Source organism: Neophocaena asiaeorientalis, unplaced genomic scaffold, assembly GCF_003031525.2.
Source record: "Neophocaena asiaeorientalis asiaeorientalis breed wild unplaced genomic scaffold, Neophocaena_asiaeorientalis_V1.1 scaffold249, whole genome shotgun sequence".
In the NCBI taxonomy this organism is placed as follows: Eukaryota; Metazoa; Chordata; class Mammalia; order Artiodactyla; family Phocoenidae; genus Neophocaena; species Neophocaena asiaeorientalis.
In genome coordinates, this window is record NW_020172625.1 from 4,131,284 (window position 1) to 4,156,157 (window position 24,874).

The 24,874-nt window shown below is 40.3% G+C and overlaps 1 protein-coding gene and 1 long non-coding RNA gene across 2 annotated transcripts in view; one reads left to right on the forward strand and one right to left on the reverse strand.

Moving 5' to 3' along the window:
* LOC112395614 (protein prune homolog 2) overlaps positions 1-24,874 on the forward strand; it is a 50,486-nt gene that overhangs the window by 12,600 nt on the left and 13,012 nt on the right. Inside the window, exons 3-7 of the mRNA XM_024738927.1 lie at positions 560-733; positions 13,017-13,119; positions 13,768-13,899; positions 15,259-15,345; positions 19,565-19,663. Coding sequence (XP_024594695.1) covers positions 560-733; positions 13,017-13,119; positions 13,768-13,899; positions 15,259-15,345; positions 19,565-19,663 — 595 coding nt within the window. The remainder of the gene's footprint in view (positions 1-559; positions 734-13,016; positions 13,120-13,767; positions 13,900-15,258; positions 15,346-19,564; positions 19,664-24,874) is intronic.
* LOC112395615 (uncharacterized) lies at positions 621-20,181 on the reverse strand. The gene is made up of 3 exons (XR_003002412.1): positions 20,064-20,181; positions 2,745-2,814; positions 621-752 (listed from the first exon to the last, which is right to left on the reverse strand). It is a non-coding gene; the product is annotated as an uncharacterized LOC112395615 (long non-coding RNA).

Below are 24,874 nucleotides of genomic sequence, written 5' to 3' on the forward strand. Positions count from 1 at the left end.
CACTTACTGTAAAACCTTTGTGTAGCATATTTTGAAAAATGTATAGGAAGTAATATTGAATTAATGTCCAGATGCACTCCCAGTAGACAAGGGGATGCAACCCCACTGTAGGAGTCTTAGAGTGGGGGTCTAGGCTGGCGGTATCGTCAAGATACTGAGCTGAGGGCCCCCAAAACACTCTGAGCACTCAGGATACACCAAGAAATGTGGCGCAAGGAAAATAGGGCCTGATGAATAGCCTTTCACCCCATCAGAAAGACCTGCAGTCTACAGCTTATAGGATCGAGGATGAGTTAGCACCAGCCTATGCCCCCTTGGACCACTGCAGACACAAGACAGCTCTAGCTCTTTTCCTATCCCCACCCTCCGTTGTTGTTCAGTCAGTCAATCAATAAGACTTCACTGAGTGTCCTTTATGTGATCAGGATGGTGTCAAGCTCTATCAGAGTTGTACAGAACAGGGAGCTCGGGTTGACTCTGCCAGGAGGTCGCTAGTTGCTGAACTGCCTCACCTGTGGAGGTCTTTCTTCTTTATCCCTGCTCTATGCTTCATTTCCAGAGGATCACACAGCCAACAAAGATTCTGGCCAAGAGTCAGAGTCTATTCCGGAATATACGGCAGAAGAGGAGCGAGAGGACAACCGGCTGTGGAGGACCGTGGTGATTGGAGAACAGGAGCAGCGGATTGACATGAAGGTCATCGAGCCCTACAGGAGAGTCATTTCTCATGGAGGTAGGTGAGCTCTGCAAACCTGGGAAGCAAGCAGCGGGGCGGCCATACAGTTTTTATAAGAAAACAAAACTAGGGTTCTCTGCAGCATGACCTCCCAAGACCCTATCAGGCAGTCAACGTTCAGGGCACTGTAGAGCTGAGCGTATTATTTCATACTCGATTCAATGAACACTGGAAAGCTTACTATGCAAAAGTAACTTTCCAATGTGAAAAATGCCTTTCGCACTGCATACCTGATAGCTATCCTCTTCTGTGCAAATTTCTTGAAAGCCATAGTTGTCCAATTTAATAGTGTGTTTGGAATTCATGTTGTAGGGTTTAACTGAATTGTTTTCAAGTCTGTTTTCTACATGGCCTGCAGTAAGAGGTGCTTTTAATTCCAGACCAATCTTTGGAATCCTCTTCAGAAGCTTTAGGAAATCTTTTTAGTCTTAGCCTGGTCCTTTTTTTCTCCCTAGCTGAAGTTTGCTTTTCTATAAACTCCATTACATCTATGCCTAGGCATAGATGTAATGGACACATCTATGACAACAGCCCACCCCAGCCAAGATCTCCACCTGTTTCATGAGGGACAAGGGAGAGAAAAGGCTCTTTTGTATTTTCACCGCTTTCTTGGAGCTCCAGGAGCCTTGATTAATTTGGGACTCACAAAAAAATCACATGAGCTCAAGCGACACATTGAACGTTGTCAACTTCAGAATCCATAAATGGCTTTTTGGCTTTTTCTGCTGCATGCACAACTTCCCTGCAGTCCTGACGCCCCACCCTAACCACTCAGCTCTTCCAGGAAAAGTGTAAGCTGACAAGGCAATTGTTCTGTCTTCCTTATCGAGGACAGGGAAATAAGTGTCTTGGCGCTGCATTAAACCCGGAGCTTTGGTTTTCTAACAAGCAGAAGAATGTTTTGCCTTTTCCCTCCAACTTCCCTTCACCACAGATTTTCCCCATGCATTGCTACCTCCATGGAAGTATCAGGACCCCCCAGGGCCCCCACCCATGGTAGTGAAGGAAAATGCCCATAGGTGTCCCCGGCCCTGACCTTCCTTTCTCACCGCTTGCCCTGGAATGGTTATATGGCCCAGTGATAGCTCCTCTAAGGGAGACTTTCCCCACAGCCCTTTGGAATGAGAGCAGGCCTAATCTTGCTGAAAATGACAGACAGCTGGCCATAGAGTCAATCCTGTTGTTGTTCTAATGAAAACACAATCTGAACATCGTCCAGATCTCCCCAGAAGGTCACATCTCCTTTGCACCAGCCATCAGGTATTTTTGGTTTGTTTGCCTTTTAGAAAACAAAACAAAACAAAACATGACTATAAAATAGCTTATGCTCATTCCAAAAAGTACAAGATATATAGAAAAGTCTGTCATGCAGTGACAGTCCCTGTACATTTTTACCATTCAGGTCATAAATTAGAAGTCCTTAGAAGTCCCTTTGTTGTGAAGCAGGCAGTCACAAACCCCCAGGGCCCCCACCCATGGTAGTGAAGGAAAATGCCCATAGGTGTCCCCGGCCCTGACCTTCCTTTCTCACCGCTTGCCCTGGAATGGTTATATGGCCCAGTGATAGCTCCTCTAAGGGAGACTTTCCCCACAGCCCTTTGGAATGAGAGCAGGCCTAATCTTGCTGAAAATGACAGACAGCTGGCCATAGAGTCAATCCTGTTGTTGTTCTAATGAAAACACAATCTGAACATCGTCCAGATCTCCCCAGAAGGTCACATCTCCTTTGCACCAGCCATCAGGTATTTTTGGTTTGTTTGCCTTTTAGAAAACAAAACAAAACAAAACATGACTATAAAATAGCCTATGCTCATTCCAAAAAGTACAAGATATATAGAAAAGTCTGTCAAAGTCTGTCATGCAGTGACAGTCCCTGTACATTTTTACCATTCAGGTCATAAATTAGAAGTCCCTTTGTTGTGAAGCAGGCAGGCTCACGGCTTCACAAGAGATAACTTAGCCTGTTATTATAAGGCTAAGTTATCTCTTGTTACCCCAGCAGACTCACCTGCTTATGCTTTCATCCACAGTGAAGTTAGGCGGGTTGGATGGGTGGGTTGAGCCCATTGTTCTGTTGCCTGAATCAGGAGAGAGTGATTTTCATCAGCACACCCGGGTCAGAAAAAGCCACTGCTTCCGCCTGTCACATTCTTTGTGAAAACACCCGATATCTCAGGGATAACCTGGTTTGCTGTGCCCTCCATCCCCACCACCTCCTCCCCTTGGCATCTGCTCCTCCCCTTTCTGTGTTGTGAGCTCCTTTTTTGTCTGGGTAACTGTCTGGTTTGTTGGAGAGAGAAGGCCACCTCTCCTCTCCCTGGCTCCGCCTCGGCCTTCTCCAGGTGCTGGCTTGCATGAATGTGCCTCCGGCTGCACCCACCGGAATGTTAGGGAGATGCCACCTCTTCCTACGCCCTGACCAGCTTTTTTGCTCGGGAGGTAAAGACAGTTCACATGTTACTTCTGAATTTGCCAAAGCTTTGTCTGCTGTCTTAGAAGCTCATACCACTTTCTCAGACCTCAATGATCTGAGAAAGTCACGCTCCCTAGTTACCAGTCCACTGAGTTTGTCATCCTGGCTTCTGATGAGCATTTTAAAAAGCAGCACTCCAGAGTGAACAGAGATGTTGTTTTGGTGTCTTGCATTTTGCTGTGAGGAAGTTATCCCACTCAGGCCAGTAGGGAAGTGCCGGCTGTTAGGTGCTCTGGGCAGCACGACTGCAAGATGGGGGTGATGAAAAGCGCTGCTTAAGTTTGCTGCAAGAGTGTCCACACCAGCTGGGAACATCTGTGTGTGAGACCAGGATTTGAACAAATATTTCAGCCTTCAGCTCTACTGACCTCCACATGAGCTATGGCCAGAGGCCCTGTCCACAATGTGGAAGAATAGGGTTCAAGACCTGTCTTGGCCACTGATTAGTCTGTGATCTTGGTACATCACTTAACTCCCCTGGGCCTCAGTTACTTCATCAGTCAAGAAAGGATGATCTCAAAGCCATGTCACCTCCTGTGAGCCCATGAGTAATATCCCTGCCATCTGCTTAAGTAGAAAAGCAAAGAAAAAGAAGTCTGGGTGGTTTGGATTAGCCAACAGTGAGGGGTCACTCTGAGGCCAGAATTGGCATTTTTGAGCCTGAAGCAGAGAACACAATTAGATAACCAAGGCCAGTCACACCAAAGCATTGTAATGAGGCGTTTCCTGTCTTGTGTTTTTACTTCTCTTATTTCATTATAGGAGACTCAGGTAACCTTCTCTGCAGTGTTGCTGGACAAATGATCCTGGAAAGGATGAGAAGAGTTGCAGGCTGGTGTGTGTGTGTGTATGTCTTGGTTGCGACTGTGGTATCTTTCCTTCTCTCTCCATTCCATTTGCTGGCCAGCAAACTTGTGTTACGTCCCTTTCATGCCTCTCTGTTCTCCCTCAGGTAAGGTTTGCATCGTTGCTTCCGAGGGTCTCAGGCGACACCACGGTGGGATAGCTCATGCACCTCAGCACACACACCCTGAATTCACCTCACCGTTACTGAGAAGAGAGTCTGATAAAATACATGTGTTAAAAAGCGAAACTTCACGTGAATTCTGCGTTTGCCGACAGGCAACTTCACTTGAGTCAGCTGCATATTTAGCGTAGAAATTAGGTTAGCTGACCCCTTTGGAGACACTGGCGAGGAACAAAATGCAAATGGTCCTGTTCATTCACGTTATTACACTTTGCCAGCAGTTGCTATCTGGAATAGCTCCAAAGCCTGACAACAACGGCACCTGCTCTTGATTTAGAAGAAAACTTTCACGAGGAAATCTTTTTCTCTTTCCTTCCTTACACGCTACATCTCCTCCTCTCCTCCTCTTTCTTTTGCCTCTTCTTCCCTTCCTACAAATCCTCTGCCCCAAAATGCAAAATCCATCATCATTTGTCAATTTCAGTGATTTTTTTATAGAAAGAGACAATCCCAGCTTAGTCATTGATCAGGAAGTGGTAAGTTGACCGTTGAGTATTCCTTTGGTTAAATAAACCCAAGCCAACGTGCTACTACAACATGCCAAGGACAGACAGCAGTAACACAATTGCCATTGTGAATTGCCATTTAGGATGACTTCTGAAGTACTGTTTATAAACCTCAGTCTTTCCTTTAAAAAACGACAACAACGTAGTCTTAGAAATTCTCCAGAAATAGAAAACTCAAAGTAACTGAGCGTCATAATCTTGCAATTATCCTGACACCCTGGAGTCAGACAGCTACATTTAGAAAGATGCTTTTGAAAGGATGCTTTTATAAAATTTTTTATTTTTTTAATCTAATTTTTATTAGATATTAGTGTATCGCTGATTTGCAATGTTGTGTTAGTTTCAGGAGTGATGTGTTAGTTTCAGCATGATTCAATTGTACATATACATATATCCGTTCTTTTTCAGATTCTTTTCCCATATAGGTTATTACAGAATATTGAGTAGAGTTCTCTGTGCTATACAGTAGGTCCTTGTTGATGACCTATTTTATATATGGTAGTGTGTATGTGTTAACCCCAAACTCCTAATTTTATCGCCCCCCCCTCCCCATTTCCCCTCTGGAAACTATAAGTTTGTTTTCAAAGTTTGTGATTCTATTTCTGTTATGTAAATAACTTCATTTATCATTTTTGTTATATTCCACATATAAGTGATATAATACTTGTCTTTCTCTGTCTCTGTCTTTCTCTTCACTTAGTATGATAATCTCTAGGGCTACCCATGTTGCTGCAAATGGCATTACTTCATTCCTTTTTAAGGCTGAGTAATATTCCATTGTATATATGTACCACATCTTCTTTATCCATTCCTCTGTCGATGGACATTTAGATTGTTTTCATGTCTTGGCTACTGTAAATACTGCTGCAATGAATATTGGGATGAATGCATCTTTTCAAATTATGTTTTTCTCTGCATATATGCCCAGGAATGGGATCGCTGGGTCATATGGTAGTTCAATTTTTAGTTTTTTAAGGAACCTGCATACTGTTCTCCATAGTGGCTGTATCAAATTACATTTCCACCAACAGTGTAGAAGGGCTCCCTTTTCTCTGCACGCTCTCCAGCATTTATTGTAGACTTTTTGATGATAGCCATTTTGACCAGTGTGAGGTGATACCTCACTGTAGTTTTGATTTGCATTTCTCTAATAACTAGCTTTGTTGAACATCTTTTCATGTGCTTTTTGGCCATCTGTATATCTTCTTTGGAGAAATGTCTATTTAGAGCTTCTGCCCATTTTTTGATTGGATTGTTTGTTTATTGGATAATGAGCTGCATGAGCTGTTTGTATATTTTGGGGATTAATCCCTTGTCAGTCACTTCATATGCAAATATATTCTCCCATTCTGTGGGTTGTGTTTTCATTTTGTTTATGGTTTCCTTTGCTGTGCAAAAGCTTGTTAAGTTTGATTAGTTCCCATTTGATTTTTTTGTTTTTATTTTCATTACTCTAGGAGGTGGATCCAAAAAGATATTGCTACGGTTTATGTCAAAGAGTGTTCTGCCTATGATTTCCTCTAAGAGTGTTATAGTATCTGGTCTTACATTTAGATCTTTAATCCATTTTGTGTATGGTGTTAGAGAATGTTCTAATTTCATTCTTTCATATGTAGCTGTCTGGTTTTCCCAGCACCACTACTGAAAAGACTGTCTTTTCTCCATTGTATATTCTTGCCTCCTTTGTTGTAGATTAATTGATCATAGGTGTGTGGGTTTATTTCTGGGCTTTCTGTCCTGTTCCATTGATTTATATTTCTGTTTTCATGTCAGTACCATACTGTTTTGATTCTGTAGCTCTGTAGTATAGTCTGAAGCCAGGGAGACTGATTCCTCCAGCTTCATTTTTCTTTCTGAGGATTGCTTTAGCTATTTGAGGTCTTCTGTGTTTCTATACAAATTAAAAAAATTTTTTCTCTACTTCTGTGAAAAATGCCCATGGTAATTTCATAGGGATAGCACTGAATCTGTAGATTGCCTTGGGTAGTATAGTCATTTTGACAATATTGATTCTTCCAATCCAAGAACATGGTATATCTTTCCACCTGTTTGTGTCATCTTCACTGTCTTTCATCAGCATCTTACAGTTTTCAGAGTACAGGTCTTTTGCCTCCTTAGGCAGGTTTATTCCTAGGTATTTTATTCTTTTTGATGCAATGGTAAGTGGAATTGTTTCTTGAATTTCTCTTTCTGATCTTTCATTGTTAGTGTATAGAAATGTAACAGATTTCTGTGTATTAATTTTGTATCCTGCAACCTTACCAGATTCATTGATGAGCTCTAGTAGTTTTCTGGCAGCAAATTTAGGATTTCCTATGTATAGTATCATGTCATCTGCAAACAGTGACCGTTTTACTTCTTCTTTTCCAATTTAGATTCCTCTTATTTCATTTTCTTCTCTGATTGCCATGGCTAGGACTTCCAAAACTATGTTGATTAAGAGTGGCAAGAGTGGACATCCTTGTCTTGCTCCTGATCTTAGAGGAAATGCTTTCAGCTTTTCACCATTGAGTATGATGTTGACTGGGTTTTTCATATATGGCCTTTATTATGTTGAGGTGGGTTCCCTCTATGCTCACTATCTGGAGAGTTTTTATCATAAATTGGTGTTGAATTTTGTCAAAAGCTGTTTCTGCATCAATTGAGAGGATCATATGGTTTTTATTATTCAGTTTGTTAATGTGGTTTATCACAGTGATTTACTTGTGTATATTGAAAACTCCTTGCATCCCTAGGATAAATCCCACTCAGTCATGGTGTATGATCCTTTTAATGTGCTGTTGGATTCTGTTTGCTAGTATTTTGTTGAGGATTTTTGCATCTATGTTCATCAGTGATATTGGCTGGTAATTTTCTTTTTTTCTGGTATCTTTGTCTGGTATGATGGTGGCCTCATAGAATGAGTTTGGGACTGTTCCTTCCTCTTTGACTTTTTTGGAAGAGTTTCAAAAGAATAGGTGTTAACTCTTCTGTAAATGTTTTATAGAATTCGCCTGTGAAGCCTTCTGGCCCTGCACTTTTGTTTGTTGGGCATTTTTAAATCACAGTTTCAATTTCAGTGCTTGTGACTGGTCTGTTCATATTTTCTACTTCTTCCTGATTCAGTCTTGGGAGATAGTACCTTTCTAAGAATTTGTCCATTTCTTCCAGGTTGTCCAATTTCTTGGCATACAGTTGCTTGTAGTAGTCTCTTATGTTCCTTTGTATTTCTGTGGTGTCAGTTGTAACTTCTTTTTCATTTCTAATTTTATTGATTTGAGTACTCCCTTTTTTTCTTCATGAGTCTGGCTAAAGGCTTATCAATTTTGTTTGTCTTCTCAAAGAACCAGCTTTTAGTTTCATTCATCTTTGCTATTGTTTTCTTCTTCTCTATTTCATTTATTTCTGCACTGATCTTTACGATTTCTTTCCTTCTGCTAACTTTGTGTTTTTTTGGTTCTTCTTTCTCTAGTTGCTTTAGGTGTAAGGTTAGGTTGTTTGAGACTCTTCTTGTTTCCTGAGGTAAGACTATATTGCTATAAACTTCCCTCTTAGAACTGCTTTTGCTGCGTCCCATAGGTTTTGATCATTGTGTTTTCGTTTTCATTTGTCACTAGGTTTTTGATTTCCTCTGATTTCTTCAGTCATCCATTGGTCATTTAATAACATATGTTTAGCCTCCACGTTTGGTTTTTCTTTTTTTTTTTTACAGTTTTTTTCCTTGTAGTTTATTTCTAATATCATAGCACTGTGGTCAGAGAAAATGCTTGATATGATTTCCGTTCTCTCAAATTTACTGAGGCTTGTTTTGTGGCTCAGCATGTGATGTATCCTGGAAAATGCTCCATGTGCACATAAGAAGAATGTGTATCCTGCTGCTTTTGGATGGAATATTCTATAAATATCAATTAAGTCCATCTGATCTAATGTGTCATTTAAGGCCTGTGTTTCCTTATTGATTTTCTATCTGGATGATCTGTCCATTGATGTAAGAGGGGTGTTAAAGTCCCCCATTATTATTATTCATTTTAACATCTTTATTGGAGTATAATTGCTTTACAATGGTGTGTTAGTTTCTGCTTTATAAAAAAGTGAATCAGCTATACATATATCCCCATATCTCTTCCCTTTTGCATCTCCCTCCCTCCCACCAAGTCTCCCATTATTATTGTGCTACAGTCAATTTCTCCTTTTAGGAGAAATGGCTGTTAGCATTTGCCTTATATATTGAGGCACTCCTACATTGGATTTGTATATGTATTTACAATTTTTATATCTTGGATTGATCCCTTGATCATTATGTAGTGTCCTTCTTTCTCTCTTGTAACAGTCTTTATTTTAAAGTCTATTTTGTCTGATATCAGTATTGCTGCTCCAGCTTTCTTTTGATTTCCATTTCCATGGAATACCTTTTCCCATCCCCTCACTTTCAGTCTGTATGTGTCCTTAGATCTGAAGTGGGTCTGTTGTAGACAGAACATATACGGGTCTTGTTTTTGTATCCATTCAGCCAGTCTACGTCTTTTTTTTTTTTTTTTTTTTTTTGCGGTACACGGGCCTCTCACTGTTGTGGCCTCTCCCGTTGCGGAGCACAGGCTCTGGACGTGCAGGCCCAGAGGCCATGGCTCACGGGCCTAGCTGCTCTGCGGCATGTGGGCCCTTCCCGGACCGGGGCACGAACCCGTGTCCCCTGCATCAGCAGGAGGACTCTCAACCACTGCGCCACCAGGGAAGCCCCAGTCTATGTCTTTTGGTTGGGACATTTAATCCATTTACATTTAAGGTAATTATTGATATGTGAGTTCTTATTGCCATCTTGTTAAATTGTTTTGGATTTGCTTTTGTAGGTCTTTTTTATTCCCTCCCTCTTTTGTTATCTTGTGATTTGATGACTATCTTTAGAGTTGTGTTTGGATTGCTTTTTCTTTTTTTTGTGTTAACCTATTGTTGATTTTTGGTTTGCAGTTACCATAAGTTTCGATATAGCAGTCTATATATATACAAGATTGTTTAAAGTTGCTAGTCTCTTAATTTCAAATGCATTTCCAACATCCTGCATGTGTACTCTCCTCTTCTCACGATTGCTGGTTTTTCATCTTGTGGGTGATTTCCTACCTTTACTATATGTTTGCTTTTTACTGGTGAGCTTTCCCGTTTGTAATTTTCTTGTTTCTAGTTGTGGCCTTTTCTTTTTTGCTGAGAGAAGTTCCTTTAGCATTTGTTGTAAAGCTGGTTTGGTGGTGCTGAATTCTCTTAGCTTTTGGTTGTCTGTAAAGCTTTTGATTTCTCTGTCAAATCTCAATGAGAGCCTTGCTGGGTAGAGTATTCTTGGTTGTAGGTTTTTCCCTTTCATCATTTTAAGTATATCATGCCACTCCCTTCTAGACTGCTGAAAGTTCAGCCGATAACCTTATGGGGTTCCCTTGTATGTTATTTGTTGCTTTTCCCTTGTTGCTTTTAATATTTTTTCTTTGTCTTTAATTTTTGTCAATTTGATTATTATGTCTCTTGGTATGTTCCTTCTTAGATTTATCCTGTATGGGGCTCTGCACTTCCTGGACTTGAGTGTTTCCTTTTTCATGTTAGGGAAGTTTTTGGCTATTATCTCTTCAGATATTTTCTCAGGCCCTTTCTCTCGCTATTCTCCTTCTGGGATCCCTATAATGCGAATGTTGGTGCGTTTAATGTTGTCGCAGAGGTCTCTTAGACTGTCCTCATTTCCATGGCAGTGATTTTCCACCATTCTGTCTTCCAGCTCACTTATTTGTTCTTCTGCCTCATTTATTCTGCTACTGATTTCTTCTGGCACATTTTTCACTTCACTTGTTGTACTGTGAAGTGTACTGTTTCTTGTGTCCTCTCAGTCTGTGCCTCCATTCTTTTTCTGAGATCTTGGATCATCTTTACTATCACTACTCAATTCTTTTTTGGGTAGATTGCCTATTTCCACTTCACTTAGTTGTTCTTCTGGGGTTTTATCTTGTTCCTTCATCTGGGACATATTTCTTTGCCATCCATTGTGTCTTAACTTTTTGTGTTTGTGGTCTCTGTTCCTCCAGCTGCAGGACTGTAATTCTTCTTGGTTCTGGTGTCTACCCCCGGTGGGTGAGGTTGGTCCAGGGGCTTGTGCATGCTTTCTGATGGGAGGGACTGGTGCCTGCCCACTGGTGGGTGGAGCTGGGTCTTGTCCCTCTAATGGGCAGGGCCAGGTTAAGTGGTATATATATATAGGCAGCTGTTGGCTCAGGACGACTTTAGGCAGCCTGTCTGCTGATGGGTGGGGCTCTGTTCCCACCCTGTTGGTTGTTTGGACCGAGGTGTCCCAGCACTGGAGCCTACAGATTGTTGGGTGGGGCCAGGTCCCAAACTGGCAACCTTCAGGAGAGCTCACGCCAATGGGTATTCCCTGGGGTGTCCACCACCAGTGTCCTTGCCCCCACAGTGAGCCACAGCCAATTTCCCCCTCCCCAGCAGACCCTCCAAGATGCGCAGGTAGGTCTGGCCCAGGCTCCTGTGGAGTCACTGCTCTGCCCTGGGCCCCAGTGCACATTAAACCTTGTGTGTGCCCTCCAAGAGTGGAGTCTCTGTTTCCCCCAGTCCTGTGGAGCTGCTGTGCTAAAGCCCCACTGGCCTTAAAAGTGCCAAATGCCTGAGGGATCCTCCACCCAATGCCAGGCCCCCAGGCTGGGGAGCCTGATGTGGGCCTCAGAACTCTCACTCCTGTGGGAGAACCTCTGTGATATAATTATTTTCCAGTGAGAGATTTGATTATATCACGAAAGATCCCCTCCTACCATCTCATTGTGGCTTCCTCTTTGTCTTTGGGTGTATATCTTTTTGTGTTAGGGTTGAGTCTTTTTTGTCAAAGGTTGTTCAGCAGTTAGTTGTGATTTTGGTGTTTTCGTGTGAGGAGGTGAGCTCAAGTCCTTCTACTCTGCCATCTTGTCTCTGCCTTTCCTGGTGTCTCTCAGAAGAATACTTTTGTACTTGTTTTTAAGAGGGATCCATTACACCTATTTTTTTCTTTTAATGAACTCTTTTTCATTGTGCTGAGCCTGAACTGCGTATTTTTGTGGTGTTAGGGTGGCTTAGTGACACTGATCCTATCCTTTGCGGATTTCTATTCAGTTATGGCTCTTCCTAAATGAAACGGTTTGTGGAACAAACATTTCTTATATTAACATATATCTCCTGCCATTTTCCTTCGTACCACATTCTAAAAAAAAAGTTAGTAAATACCTGCATTTCGGAAAAGATGGGACTAAAGCAAACAATCCAGAAGGAAGCCATTCCAATCCTGTTTTGCAAATATGTGTTGCATCAGGTATATACTTATGTAGGTAGCATCTTCTAAGATACGTAGCATAAACATTGTCTACAGCAACCTCAAATTAGTAATATACGCAAACCCATCATTTGATGTATTTGTAGTTGGTATCACTTTCTTCCCCCACCTCTTTTGTGGTAGAGTCATACTCTCTATCCTTGTAGAGAACATCTTATTAAACTGCTTTTCAAGAGTCAAGCCCGTCCAAATCTATATCCAGCCAGTATTTTACTGCCTTGTAATCACCAGAAGGGTATTTAGAGTTCTGAAAAAATGAAACACACTGAATTCTGATCAGGCTTGAGGGTGTGTCCTGTCCTCCTACTCAAAGCTTTGAGGAAATGTCTTTAATGTTTCTGAAGTCCAGAACTATGTTATATGACACAAATCACAAATGTTTAAAAAGGGATATTAAAAAATAAAAATACAGTACATTGAGATTCCAGAGACAAACCTGTGGAGACCTGACCAACCCTTGCCACGAATTTCAAAGATGGGCTTTCAAGGAACACAGGCTTGCTACAACTAGGATGAACTAAAGAGGATCAAAGAGAACCTCTTTCTTAGCCATTAAAAGAGACAGTGTTATATAAATTAGCTTTTTTATTATATAAATTAGATGCCCTTAAGTCAAAAAGTGTTGCCCCACCATCTTTTGATAAGTTGAATACTTCTAACACACTTATGACTGTGTACAACACATATAATCATCCATAATACATGGACACCCTATATATGCAAATATATTCACGCTATTTAAGAATCTATATAACTTACATCTTAACCACTGAAAGATAATTATATGTGTATATACTTACAGAAGTATAGTCTATATAATACTCATTTAAAGATATACCTAATACATGCACATACACACTCTTGCCAAGGCTTCCAGATTTATCCTTTAGGTTAAATATCTTGTTAAGAGCTTTCAGTTGGTTACAAATGTCTTTTTGTTTGTCCTCTAGGATACTACGGGGATGGCCTAAATGCCATCATTGTGTTTGCTGCCTGTTTTCTGCCAGACAGCAGTCGGGCGGATTACCACTATGTCATGGAAAATCTTTTCCTGTGAGTGATATTTACAACAAAATGTTTTCAGTTAATGTCTGCGGGCATGCGATGGCAGATAGGGCATCTTTAATAAAGGGAAATAGATGATGTAGACTATTCTAAGCCTTTGATTAAAAGTTGATGAAATCTGTGTCAAGGAAAATTGCTCAAGAGACCAAAAGCTTTAGAGGGGCTGTTTTGTCTGTAGAATGAATTGAAAACAAAATGAACACAGTCTGGTCTGCATTTTAAAATTCTGTAACATTTCCTTTGGGTGAAGTATTATTTTTGTTCTCTGATAACATGTTCTTAGCCAACTGATGATAACCTGACCTCATTTATATCTGCCTTTATTTAATCTGACTTGCCCTTAGTATATAATAACATTGCTGACATTTTTGAAAGTCAGGTTTCTAACCTACACATTTTTCAAGTGTACCTGCATTTAAAAAAAAATGAAAAAAAGATAACTGTGCAAATAAATGAGTAATACTCTCAGAGAATTGATCTTAGGTAACTGCATTCTTCTCAAGCTGAAGAGGGAATATGTGCAACCTTTCTTAAATATCATGCACCCTGTAATTTAAATGTTATATAATTATGGTGAAATAAGATGAACTCTTTCCTGTGGGAACTGAAAACACTTATCTTTCTTCCTGTGATCAGATATGTAATAAGTACATTAGAGCTGATGGTAGCTGAAGACTATATGATTGTGTACTTGAATGGTGCAACCCCAAGACGGAGGATGCCAGGGCTAGGCTGGATGAAGAAATGCTATCAGATGATTGACAGACGGTATGTGGGCTCCATAATCTAATCACTATTTTGACTTCCTCAGTGACTCCCATCTCCAGTGACCTTTTAATTTACCAAAGATGCGATCACAATTTAGGAACATTGAATTAATGCTGATTTGAGATAATAAATTATAAAAATATTAATAAGTGTCACTTGATGCCCCAAATTTGAAATAAAGCAGATCTTCCCCAGATTTTGTTAAATGTTGTAATCTCAAACTTAGCAACAAGTATTTTAAATATCCATATGCTGTTGCCATATGGAGGTGCAATTTGAGCGGATAAGCCGAAGTCCATGATTCTTTACTAGTATCATGTAACCTTGCGGCCATTTTTGTGCACTAGGACTGTTGTGACTTAGGCAATCCTACTGCTCTTATTTCAACATTCACTGTTAATTCTGGCCCATATGGTGCCTTTGTGTGCCCCTTCCTCAAGATACGTCACTTCTATCCATACTGGTTTTATTAGAACCAAACACGTTATTGCCATCTACAGGAAAATTGTCATAATAAGCATACAAATTTATGATGTCTTCCATATGTGTGGCTTCCCCTCAGATGTGGCTCCCTGTAAAGCAACATGTGAGTGTCCTGTTATAGCAACTAAAATCCATTAATCCTCTAAACATACATAAAGTAGCACTGCTAATGCTGAAAAATATGCCCGAATGTACAAAACGTTAAAATGATTATCTGAAGGCCAAACGACCACATGATATACTGTTACCATTTTCACTCTACAGAAGAAGAAACCCAGGCTCAGTAGAACAAATTGGCTAAGTTGCTAGTAAGAGTGTATTCATTTCAAAACAGTAAAAGTAATGCTGACAAAAATGAAAAACATCATTAAACAAAAACATGCCATATGGTTATAGATTTATGCACTCCAAGAATACAAAAAGTCTATTTTACATTTATTCTTATGGGAAACTGAGGTTTGAATTACGCATGTTTCAAATTATTCAAAAGGCATTCGTTTTATTGATCACGCCATTCTATACCTTCCCACCAGATAACAGTAACTTACATAGAATTCCCTAATATCATATATATATATTCTTATTTGGGGATATACTTTCTGTTTTAACTCCCACTCAAAATAGGTTATGAGTGGGCTTCCCTGGTGGCGCACTGGTTGAGAGTCCGCCTGCCGACGCAGGGGGACACGGGTTCGTGCCCCGGTCCAGGAATGATCCCACATGCCGCGGAGCGGCTGGGCCCGTGAGCCATGGCCACGGAGCCTGTGCTCCGCAACGGGAGAGGCCACAACAGTGAGAGGCCTGCGTACCGCAAAAAACAAACAAACAAACAAACAGAATAGGTTATGAGTAATTTTTTTTTTCTTTTCACAATAGGTTGCGGAAGAACTTAAAATCATTCATCATTGTTCATCCATCTTGGTTCATCAGAACAATCCTTGCAATTACACGACCTTTTATAAGGTATGGTCATTATCGTAGTGAAAGTAAACGTACTAGTTTTTAAAAATATGTATTCATTGTCTTCTGAACAAAAATTCATAAACCGAGAGAGTAGGAAAATATGTTTGCCTCTGCCTTTCCTGAAAATATACTTTGGACTACCCAGCAAGAGACTCTAATTAAGAGTGAGCATATTGTCGCACTGAATATTTTCCCCCCGTGATTATAAAACATGACTTTTATACTGCTTGCTGTAAACACAGAAGATAAAATAGTGAGGTTTCTATGCCATATTACAAAAGGGAACAGATAGTACTTTTAAAGTAATATATGGTATATGGTAGAGAATCAAAGAGGTAGAGTAACATAACAATGGAAAATAAAGACACACCAGGGACAGAAACAGAAGCCAGGTCTTGTCTTAATTGTTCTATTTCTTCTGAACAAATCCCACGTAGGTTACCAAAGGTAGGCAAAGAGTCTGAGCAGCCATTTTGAGAGCTTTGTTTTGATTACCCATAAGCCTTCTTGGTTTAAATTCACTTCAAATCAGTAAATATTTGTTTATCATCTGTTCTGTGTTGGGTGCTGTATAACCTTACATTTCAGTGATGAAAAGTAAGATATGCCTTTTATATAGTAAGAATGAGACAGTTAAATGAAAGGGACAGTACAGGTTTCCTAGAGAGCTTTAAATAAAATAGGGAGGGGCAAGATAGGGGTATGGAATTAAGAGGTACAAACTAGGTATAAAATAAATAAGCTACAAGCCTATACAGCACAGGGAATACAGCTGACATTCTATAATAACTTCAGTGGAACACAGTCTATAAAAATAGGGAATCACTAGGTTGTATGCCTGAAACTAATACAACATTGTGAATGAACTATACTTCAGCTAACTAGAACAATGTCTTCCCTAACGTCAGGATACCAATCAGATAAACTGAAATTTTTCCATCTCCAAGTTATTAATGAATCCCTAAGAAAAATTCTGATCACTTCACTTCTGGAGAAAACAATTAAAGGTTAAAATCCTTTATATTTTTTTAATGTAGATTTTACTGTGCCTTCCAGAGTCCACCTTTTTTGTTCCCTGTTCACTTATTTGTTTAGCATTCCCATCCCCTACTTCCAAAAACTGAGCAGTAGCAGGATTCAACCTACTTTTCCTCTGGCAAAGATTTCTTTACCATACCATGTTATATTACTTTAAAGAATAATATGAGCTTTTAAGACGTACAAAAAGCCACTTATTTTAAGATTAGCAGAAAATGCTTTGACAGGGGAGGAGGAAGAGCTTATATAAACTTTAATGCGTAAAAAAGCAAACATTAGAATTGATATTGATTCACTGATGTTTAATAATTCAGCTCTAATTATAAAACAAATATATTCCTGATAAATACTTGTTATGGTAAGAGTATTGAAAACAGATTGTAAGTCAACATTTATTGAAGGGCGTTTCAAGATCATAATTACAACAAAAATAATAATCTTATAGCAAGTAGTGTTGTGGTAAATCACGTATAATAATGGCCTACCTTTACTGAGTGCTTACATGCATTATTTTATTTAACCCTAATGACAGTCCTCTGAAGGAGGCACTGCTTACCATTTCTGTTATATAAGAAAAAACCCTGAGGTTCAGTGAGGCCAAATAAATTGTCTAAAGCAGGAGCCAGCAAAGCCATTCTGTAAAGGATCAGATATTAAATATTTTCAATGTTATGGGCCATACAGTCTTAATCACAACCACTCAGCTCTTCCATGGTAGGGTAAAAGCAGCCATAGACAATATGTAAATAAATAAGTATGGCTGTGTTCCAATAAAACTTGATTTACGAATACTGAAATCGAATTTTCTGAACTCTTTTACATGTCACAAGATTCTTCTTTTGATCATTTTTCAACCATTTAAAAAATGTAAAAACCAGTCGTAGCTCAAGGATGTAAAAAAAAAAATCATAAGCTGGCTTTGGCCATGGTTTGCCAACCCCAGGTCTAAGGTAACACAGCCAAGAAATGATAGATTCAGGCTTTGAACCCAATGTCTGCGTAATTCTAAAGAACACACGTTTCAAGCACTTAAACACCGTGTTCTACAAATTCATCATGTAAGACCCTCTTTAAATATCCCTCTGTAAATCAGTCTACATCAGTGTCATCAATTTTTTGAACTGAAAAAAAGAGGTCACTAAAATGTATTATAGGTCTTTTCACTGCTAAAGGGTAACACCTATGATAGAGGTATATGGCAAGTTCTTTTTTTTTTTAATTCATGTATTTTTTAAATTGAAGTATAACTGATTTACAATGTTGTGTTAGTTTCTGGTATACAGTGAAGTGATTCAGTTTTATATATATACATATATATATGTATATATATAAAACTGAATATGAAAAAGAATATATATCGTATTTCCATTATGGCTTATTGCGGGATATCGAATATAGTTCCCTGTGTTACACAGTAGGACCTTGTTGTTTATCTATTTTATATATATAGTAGTTTGTATCTGCTAATCCCATACTCCTAATTTTTCTCTCTCCTCTCAAATGCCTTTTTTTAAAATGAATTGTTTGTGTCAAGCATTGGGTTAGGTGCTGGAGGCTGAGAAATTAAATAGCTCAGTTGCTGTCCTCAGGGAGTTCACAGCCTGGCAGCTGACATAGGAGGACTAGAAAACAGTTATAATACAGGGTACAAAGGAAGCACGATGAGGGCTGATAACTCACGGTGAGTGTGAGTTTTAAGGTAACAGGTGGAGTGTGAAGGCTGAGAGTCTGCATCGAGAGAGGCTTTCCAGAAGAATGTGCCCTCCAGTTGAGTTTTGAAGACTAATAGCATTGGCTAGCTAAAGCCAGGTAGAGGCAACAGCAGGTACCAACACACCAAGAAGGAGGTACCATACCCCAGGCATATTTAGAGAACTGTACATTCCAGTGTGGAGGTGTCCCCCCTTGCATAACTAACTTCCTCTGCCTTTTTATTCCACCCCCTCCATCTTTCATCAAAACCTGAATTTAGCTTGAAAACTCTGGAGGAAGGAAGTGGCCTAAGGTAGCATATTGTTGGTAGTGTGTGTTCACCCAAGGCTGATCAGGACGACTAGAAGTGACTTTTTGGAGATGAAGGTTGTCCACAAGTCATAGCCAGTGGCCCAGGGTCAAAACTGCGAGTAAAATGTGAAAGGCAGATGTACGGAGAACTGACCTTGAAAAGACTTCCTATTAGAATACGCAGTAGTTGAACACAAGACAGTACAGTTGGCAGATGGCGCAGCATCCTCCCAGTAGACTGGGGAGGCCCTTTCATTGGAGAACATTCAAGAAAGTCTGATGCTTGATCAAATTCCCTTTCAAGTGGAATGATATAATTTTAGAATTAGCTTGCTATTACACCAACAATACAAAAATGCCTTCCTTCTTCTTATAAAACATCCAATCAATCATTATAAAGACCAAGTTCTTCCTTCAGCAACTACCGACTCTTGTACCCAGCCCCCTTCCCCAGAGGCAAATTCAGGGATCTCCTTGCAAGTTGTTTTCTATGCATTTACACACATCTAAAATGACAACGTTGAGATGAAAGCCGTCTGTCATTCAAATCCGATTATTGGAACATTGTTTTTTGAACATTGTTTCATCTGGAATGACCTTTCAAGATTTAAAACTTTAAAAAGTATATATGTATTTAAAATAAAAGTACAACTAAAAAAATAAGAGGAAAACAGGTTTATATATATTTTAAAAATATATCAACCGTGGTAGATTCTGAAAGAACTAATGACAAGATTTTTGTTTGCTAAAAACGAACAAGCAAACAAAGGGAAACAAACCATAAACCAGTGACAATTCAGAGTGGCAGGAACCACCGGGAGGCCATGCAGTGTGTGGACCCTGCAGTCAGGCTGCCCGGGTTTAAATCTAGGCTTTGCCACTTACTGAAGGTGAAATCTGGGCAAACACTTAACACCGTATGTTTTAAGTTTCCTTATCTTTAAAGAGAGAACGATAATAGTATCTACCTCATTAGGCTATCAATCATAGGAAGTAAAAGAGTTAATATATATAACCCAGTTAAAACAGTGTCTGGCACATAGTAACTACTCAAATAATATAGCCATTCTTCTTAGTAAGAGTGCTGGGACAAGGTGATAAGAATTTTCAAGAAGAGGCAGCAGCCTGAGAGGGGATGGAGGAGCGACTGATATCTTTTTTCTTTTCTTTTTTCTAGTTCAAAGTTCAGCAGTAAAATTAAATACGTCAGTAGCTTATCGGAACTCAGTGGGCTGATCCCGATGGATTGCATCCATATTCCAGAGAGCATCATCAAGTAAGTCCTGGTGGTTTTGAAGATTTGGGAAGAAATATTGCATGTCTGGAGAAGGAGATTAGGAAATAACTGATTTATAAAATATGGGGAAGGGCATTACCTTCTATTTAAAACGAATATTAAATATTCTCCAATAAATATTTTCCTTTCTTATAGCCTAGCGATAACTGTTCTGTTCTTTCACATAATCTTCTATTGGTGTTACTGAAATTTCCTCATTTTTATCTTGAATTTACTACCATTTTGGAGAAAGCCTGAATTTAACATTAATCAGCATATTTGTTACTTGTGTCTAGCATGCCACACAGACCCGGTGTGTTTTGTGCATAGCCTGGATTTCTTCACTGCCTTACATAAAGTAATTTAGCGGCTTGACCCTAGGAAAAGAGAAAAAAATTACCCCTTCTCTGTTTTCTTCTCAGTCCTTTTGCTTCATGGTTCCCTTCAGATGAAGGATAAAGCAGAGTAGTGGGTGGTGCAGTTAGGAATGACCTGCTTACTCAGTACAGGGTAAAGCCTGTGGGAAGAAAGTATGGATACTGAAGGTTGTAGGATTAGGCTGCAAAAATAATACAAATAAAAAGTTAACCGAACAAGTGCTTGGAGCTGGGACTTAAAAACATGATGCTGGAGAATGAACCCTCCTAACTGGTTCATTGTTGCAAAAGAGCTATTGTTTACTGTCGACCATGTTTTTCTTTCACTGTGTCTGATTCACTAGCTTTCTGTGTGATTAAAACTGGGAGGAATCTAACCATCAGCTCAAGAGAGAACAGTCAAGGATACCCCATCTTCCTCCATAAGATGGAGAGCAAACGTGACCTCCCAATTTGGGCTTCCAAAAAAGAGTCCCCTCAGAAACTGAAAGGAAAAGACTCTAATGTGTGTCTGCTGTGCTAGGCATAGAAGTGCTCTATTTATATCTTTTATTTAATCCCCACAGTAAACCCCTGTTTACGGAGAAGGAAGAGACTTTAGGAAGGGGACGTTACTTATGCAAAGTATAAGTAGGAACAAGGAAGAGATGGAACTAGAATTCAAATCCAGGTCAGCCTGGCACCGCAATGCCCATGCCCTTTTCTAGCAGATTTCTTTACTTCCCTTAAAAAACCATCTAAAGTCAAAGCTCAGAAGCAGCTGCGTTTGGTTTTCCGGCATCCCAATATCGGGTAAGAACAGAGGATACCGACTGGGTTGAGAACTGCCAGTTAGCTCAGCTGAATCAAGCAGAGTGTTCATAAGCTCCTAATGGTGGCTTTAATCCTCGCTAGCTTCACAGAGTCCCGAAACCAGCACACCTTCTAGCTCTAGCCGGCTGCCTCAAAAAAGGGACCCCGGGGCTTCCCTGCTGGCGCAGTGGTTGAGAGTCCGCCTGCCGATGCAGGGGACACGGGTTCGTGCCGCGGAGCGGCTGGGCCCGTGAGCAATGGCCACTGGGCCTGCGCGTCTGGAGCCTGTGCTCCGCAACGGGAGAGGCCACAACAGTGAGAGGCCCGCGTACCGCAAAAAAAAAAAAAAAAAAAAAAAAAAAAAAAAAAAAAAAAAAAAAGGGACCCCATCTCCAAAACCCACTCCTAGTCTTTAAATGTAAAAGTACTGGAGCACCCACCTCCTATAATGCTGTCTCCCTTTGCGAAAGATGACAAGGACCTTCCCTCGTCAAGTGGAAATGAGCACTGCACATTTTCTAGGTAAATATGGCAGTGCTTCCCCGGTGTGGCAAGTGGAAAAAGAGAAGAGAGTGGGCTTTGGAGGCTTAGCATTAGGTTTGAACCTTCCCACCTGCCTCTCTGAGACTTCAGGAAACCTACTTAAAACCCTGAGTCAGGGCTTCCCTGGTGGCGCAGTGGTTAAGAATCTGCCTGCCAACGCAGGGGACACGGGTTCGAGCCCTGGTCCGGGAAGATCCCACACGCGAAGAGCAACTAAGCCCATGCGCTCAAACTACTGAGCCTGCCATCTAGAGCCCACGAGACACAACTACTGAAGCCTGTGCACCTAGGGCCCGTGCTCCGCAACAAGAGAAGCCACCGCAATGAGAAGCTCACACACCGCAACGAAGAGTAGCCCCCGCTCACTGCAACTAGAGAGAGCCTGTGCGCCGCAACAAAGACCCAACGCAGCCAAAAATAAAATAATTTAAAAAAACAAACAAACTCTGAGTCTCAGCTTCAGCATCTTTAAAATGAGAAAGTAAGGAGCAATGGAAAGGTCCTGAGGACTGAATGAGAACAATGTACATAAAGCACTGAGCAAGCCTGGCACAAAGTTGGCAATCCAGAATGTTATTTACTGTAATTGTGTTGCTTTTAGAGACTTGCTATTTATACAGGGAAGTTTAGTTGTTGAGAAGTTAAACATGCCAGAGGAGCTTTTCATTCATCTACACGTCAGTTTTCAAGGGCTCCATTTGGGAAAAGTTTCTTTGGCAGGAAGGGCTTCTTTTGGAAAGAGTTTCTTCTGGAGGAAGAAATTTACAACCATGCACGCCCTCCCCATGTATCCATGATTGATCTCTCCTGTCTTTTGTCATCCATCTCCTCTGGATGTCCTTTCTCTCGTTTCTGTGACTGACCCTCATTGCCTCATTTTCATATTATGCCATTTTCAAATTGATAACAAGCCATAGCTCCTTCCCATTACACAGTGGCATTCAGAGGGTCTGATATCTCATCCAATCCCAAGACCAATATTCAGCTGGGATGGAGCCTGTCATCAAAGGGCTTAAATGAAAGCAAAACGAGCCCAATCTGGAATCCGATTTATAATCACTGATTACAGGCGATTCTTATTATTTGTGGCAGTGATGTTCTAACAAGATTTGAATAAAGTACTGAACCGTTGTTTCTAGGGGGAATACAGGGCTGAGTTTCTGTGAGTACTCAGTCACCACATTTTCATTTACCGATTAATATATAAACTTGTTTTATTGCGTTTCTGTCTAAAGACATTTTATTTGACCTGTACTGTTGATTCACTAACACTGAACTCAGGGCCAACAGCACTGTAACTTGTGCCTGAATACAGCTTATCTAACAAACACACATACATCCTTCCCTAAGGCACACCATAGCCTCCCCGTGCTTAGGAATACTAGACGGTACTTAAGCACAATGTCTGGGGAACATTTTTAATAAAGAAAGAGATCGCCAGCAAAAAGCACAAAAATGAGAAAAACATGACACTTCAGAGACTGTAAAAAGCCTACTTGTTTGCAGCAAAAGAGCTGAGACGCGAAGGCAGAGCCTCGCCTAGTTCCACCTCAGCTGGGAACCCACAGGTCAGGTGACTCAAATGTCTGGTCACTCTGTGAACATCCACAAGTGACCATGAAAGTGCCGTAAGTACTGCTTTAGAGGTTGCAACTATGGTTTAGCAGGTAGGCGAATTTGCAAACACGGAATCTGCAAATCATGAGGACTGGCTGGATATAATCATAAATTCGAAATCATTGACTATATCTAATAAAAATAAGATTTCTCCCCAAAGGCAATTTGATTACTCTTTGGGTAGGCTTTTCCTCTCATGATGTTTTGACTGTTCTGTAAAACACTGACCTGTCATTTTTTTCCATCTGTCTGCTCGTTTTCCTCACTGCATTCATTTTTTATCCTGTAAGGTACGATGAAGAGAGATCTTATAAGAGAAGTGTGAGGTAAAAGTCTCCTGATCTACAATTCACGCTGGGTCCTCTGTGTGTGTACACCAGTGTCTTACTTGTGGGTGACCTCAACACGCTATCAGAGCAGAGGTCCTCGTACCAGTCCCTTGTAGTATATCATTTCTGGTCTTTGTCTTGTGTGTAAAAAAAGCTGTTGAGGTCAACCTAATTTGCAACTGAAACCTACTAAACCAGATACGTCCCTGACTTGGCCCAGGCTGCAAGCTAACTTTAACTGTCCCCAGCAACTGCTCTGGCTGTTTCCAGCTTTACTCAGCCAGCATGTTGCCAATTTTCTTGCAACGTTTCTATCTATCATCTTTATGAAGGACTTTGCAAAAGAAACGTACATAAACGTTGAATCGGAGTTCTTAAAACACCATATTTAATTGAAGGAATGTGTCTCAGCGCTCCAAAGGTTGGTTTTTAAAAGCACATACGCTCCACTTATGTCTGGCTCTGCTTTGCTGGGTGACTCTTCTCACGCTCTGCTTGCTTCTTTTTTGTTTCTTTTCTACACTGCTAATTTTTGCTCATGCAGACTGGATGAAGAACTGAGGGAAGCATCAGAAGCAGCTAAGTAAGACTTGGTTTCCATTCAGCAGCTGGCAGTGATGTTGGCTTGCATTTCAGGAATGAATTGGGAGGACCTGCATGCCTGGTGTTTTATTCTTGCATCCTGACAATGCTGCCCTTTAAAAGTTTCCTTTGTTCCATGATAGATGTAATTTCTCTTATTTGTACTACAATCTATTTGCCCCCCACACCGTCCCCCCATGATCTTGGTTATCTTGGTCATCTTGTTACTGTTGTTTAATTTCTTTTAGAAATATACATGCAGTTTTAGGCACTACAGCAAAAGAAACACATCGCAGGCACTGCCACATCTAGTATAACATCCAGATGATCGCTTGGCTGTATTCAGGCAATAAACCTCACCAGTTCATACTAATGCAGAAAAATGATGGCAAGTTGAATTTTGCAATAGCTTTGTAGAACCAAATTCACAAATTCCCAAGATTTTTAAAAAACACCTTATTTAGTGACTGGCAAATACAGCTTAACTAACAGCTTCTGAGCTATTTGGATGAATTAAAAAATTGCTCACTATTATTATAGTTTTCAAAACCGCAAAATCATAACTTTAATGCAAATATAAAATGAATACATGCCAATGATTTTGTTCAACTAATTATTTAATGAAGGAACCAGTAAGCTGTTAAAACCAGTTCAAAGAGCATTTGAAAAGCTAGACATCTATAGGCAGTTTATAAAGGAACATCAGGATAAAAATACTGGTTTAGATACAAAACTGATTAATGTTCAACAGGGCAATAAACTGTAACCTTAGGGTTATCTTTTCCACTGGACAGAAATTATTTGCATCTCTGCTCAATAAACATCTACAAGTTAACATCTGCCTCTACAGAGTTGTAAGATCAATAGAAAGTCAACTCAGCACTGATTTTAAAGAACATCCAGGGCTTCCCTGGTGGCACAGTGGCTGAGAGTCCGCCTGCCGATGCAGGGGACACGGGTTCGTGCCCCGG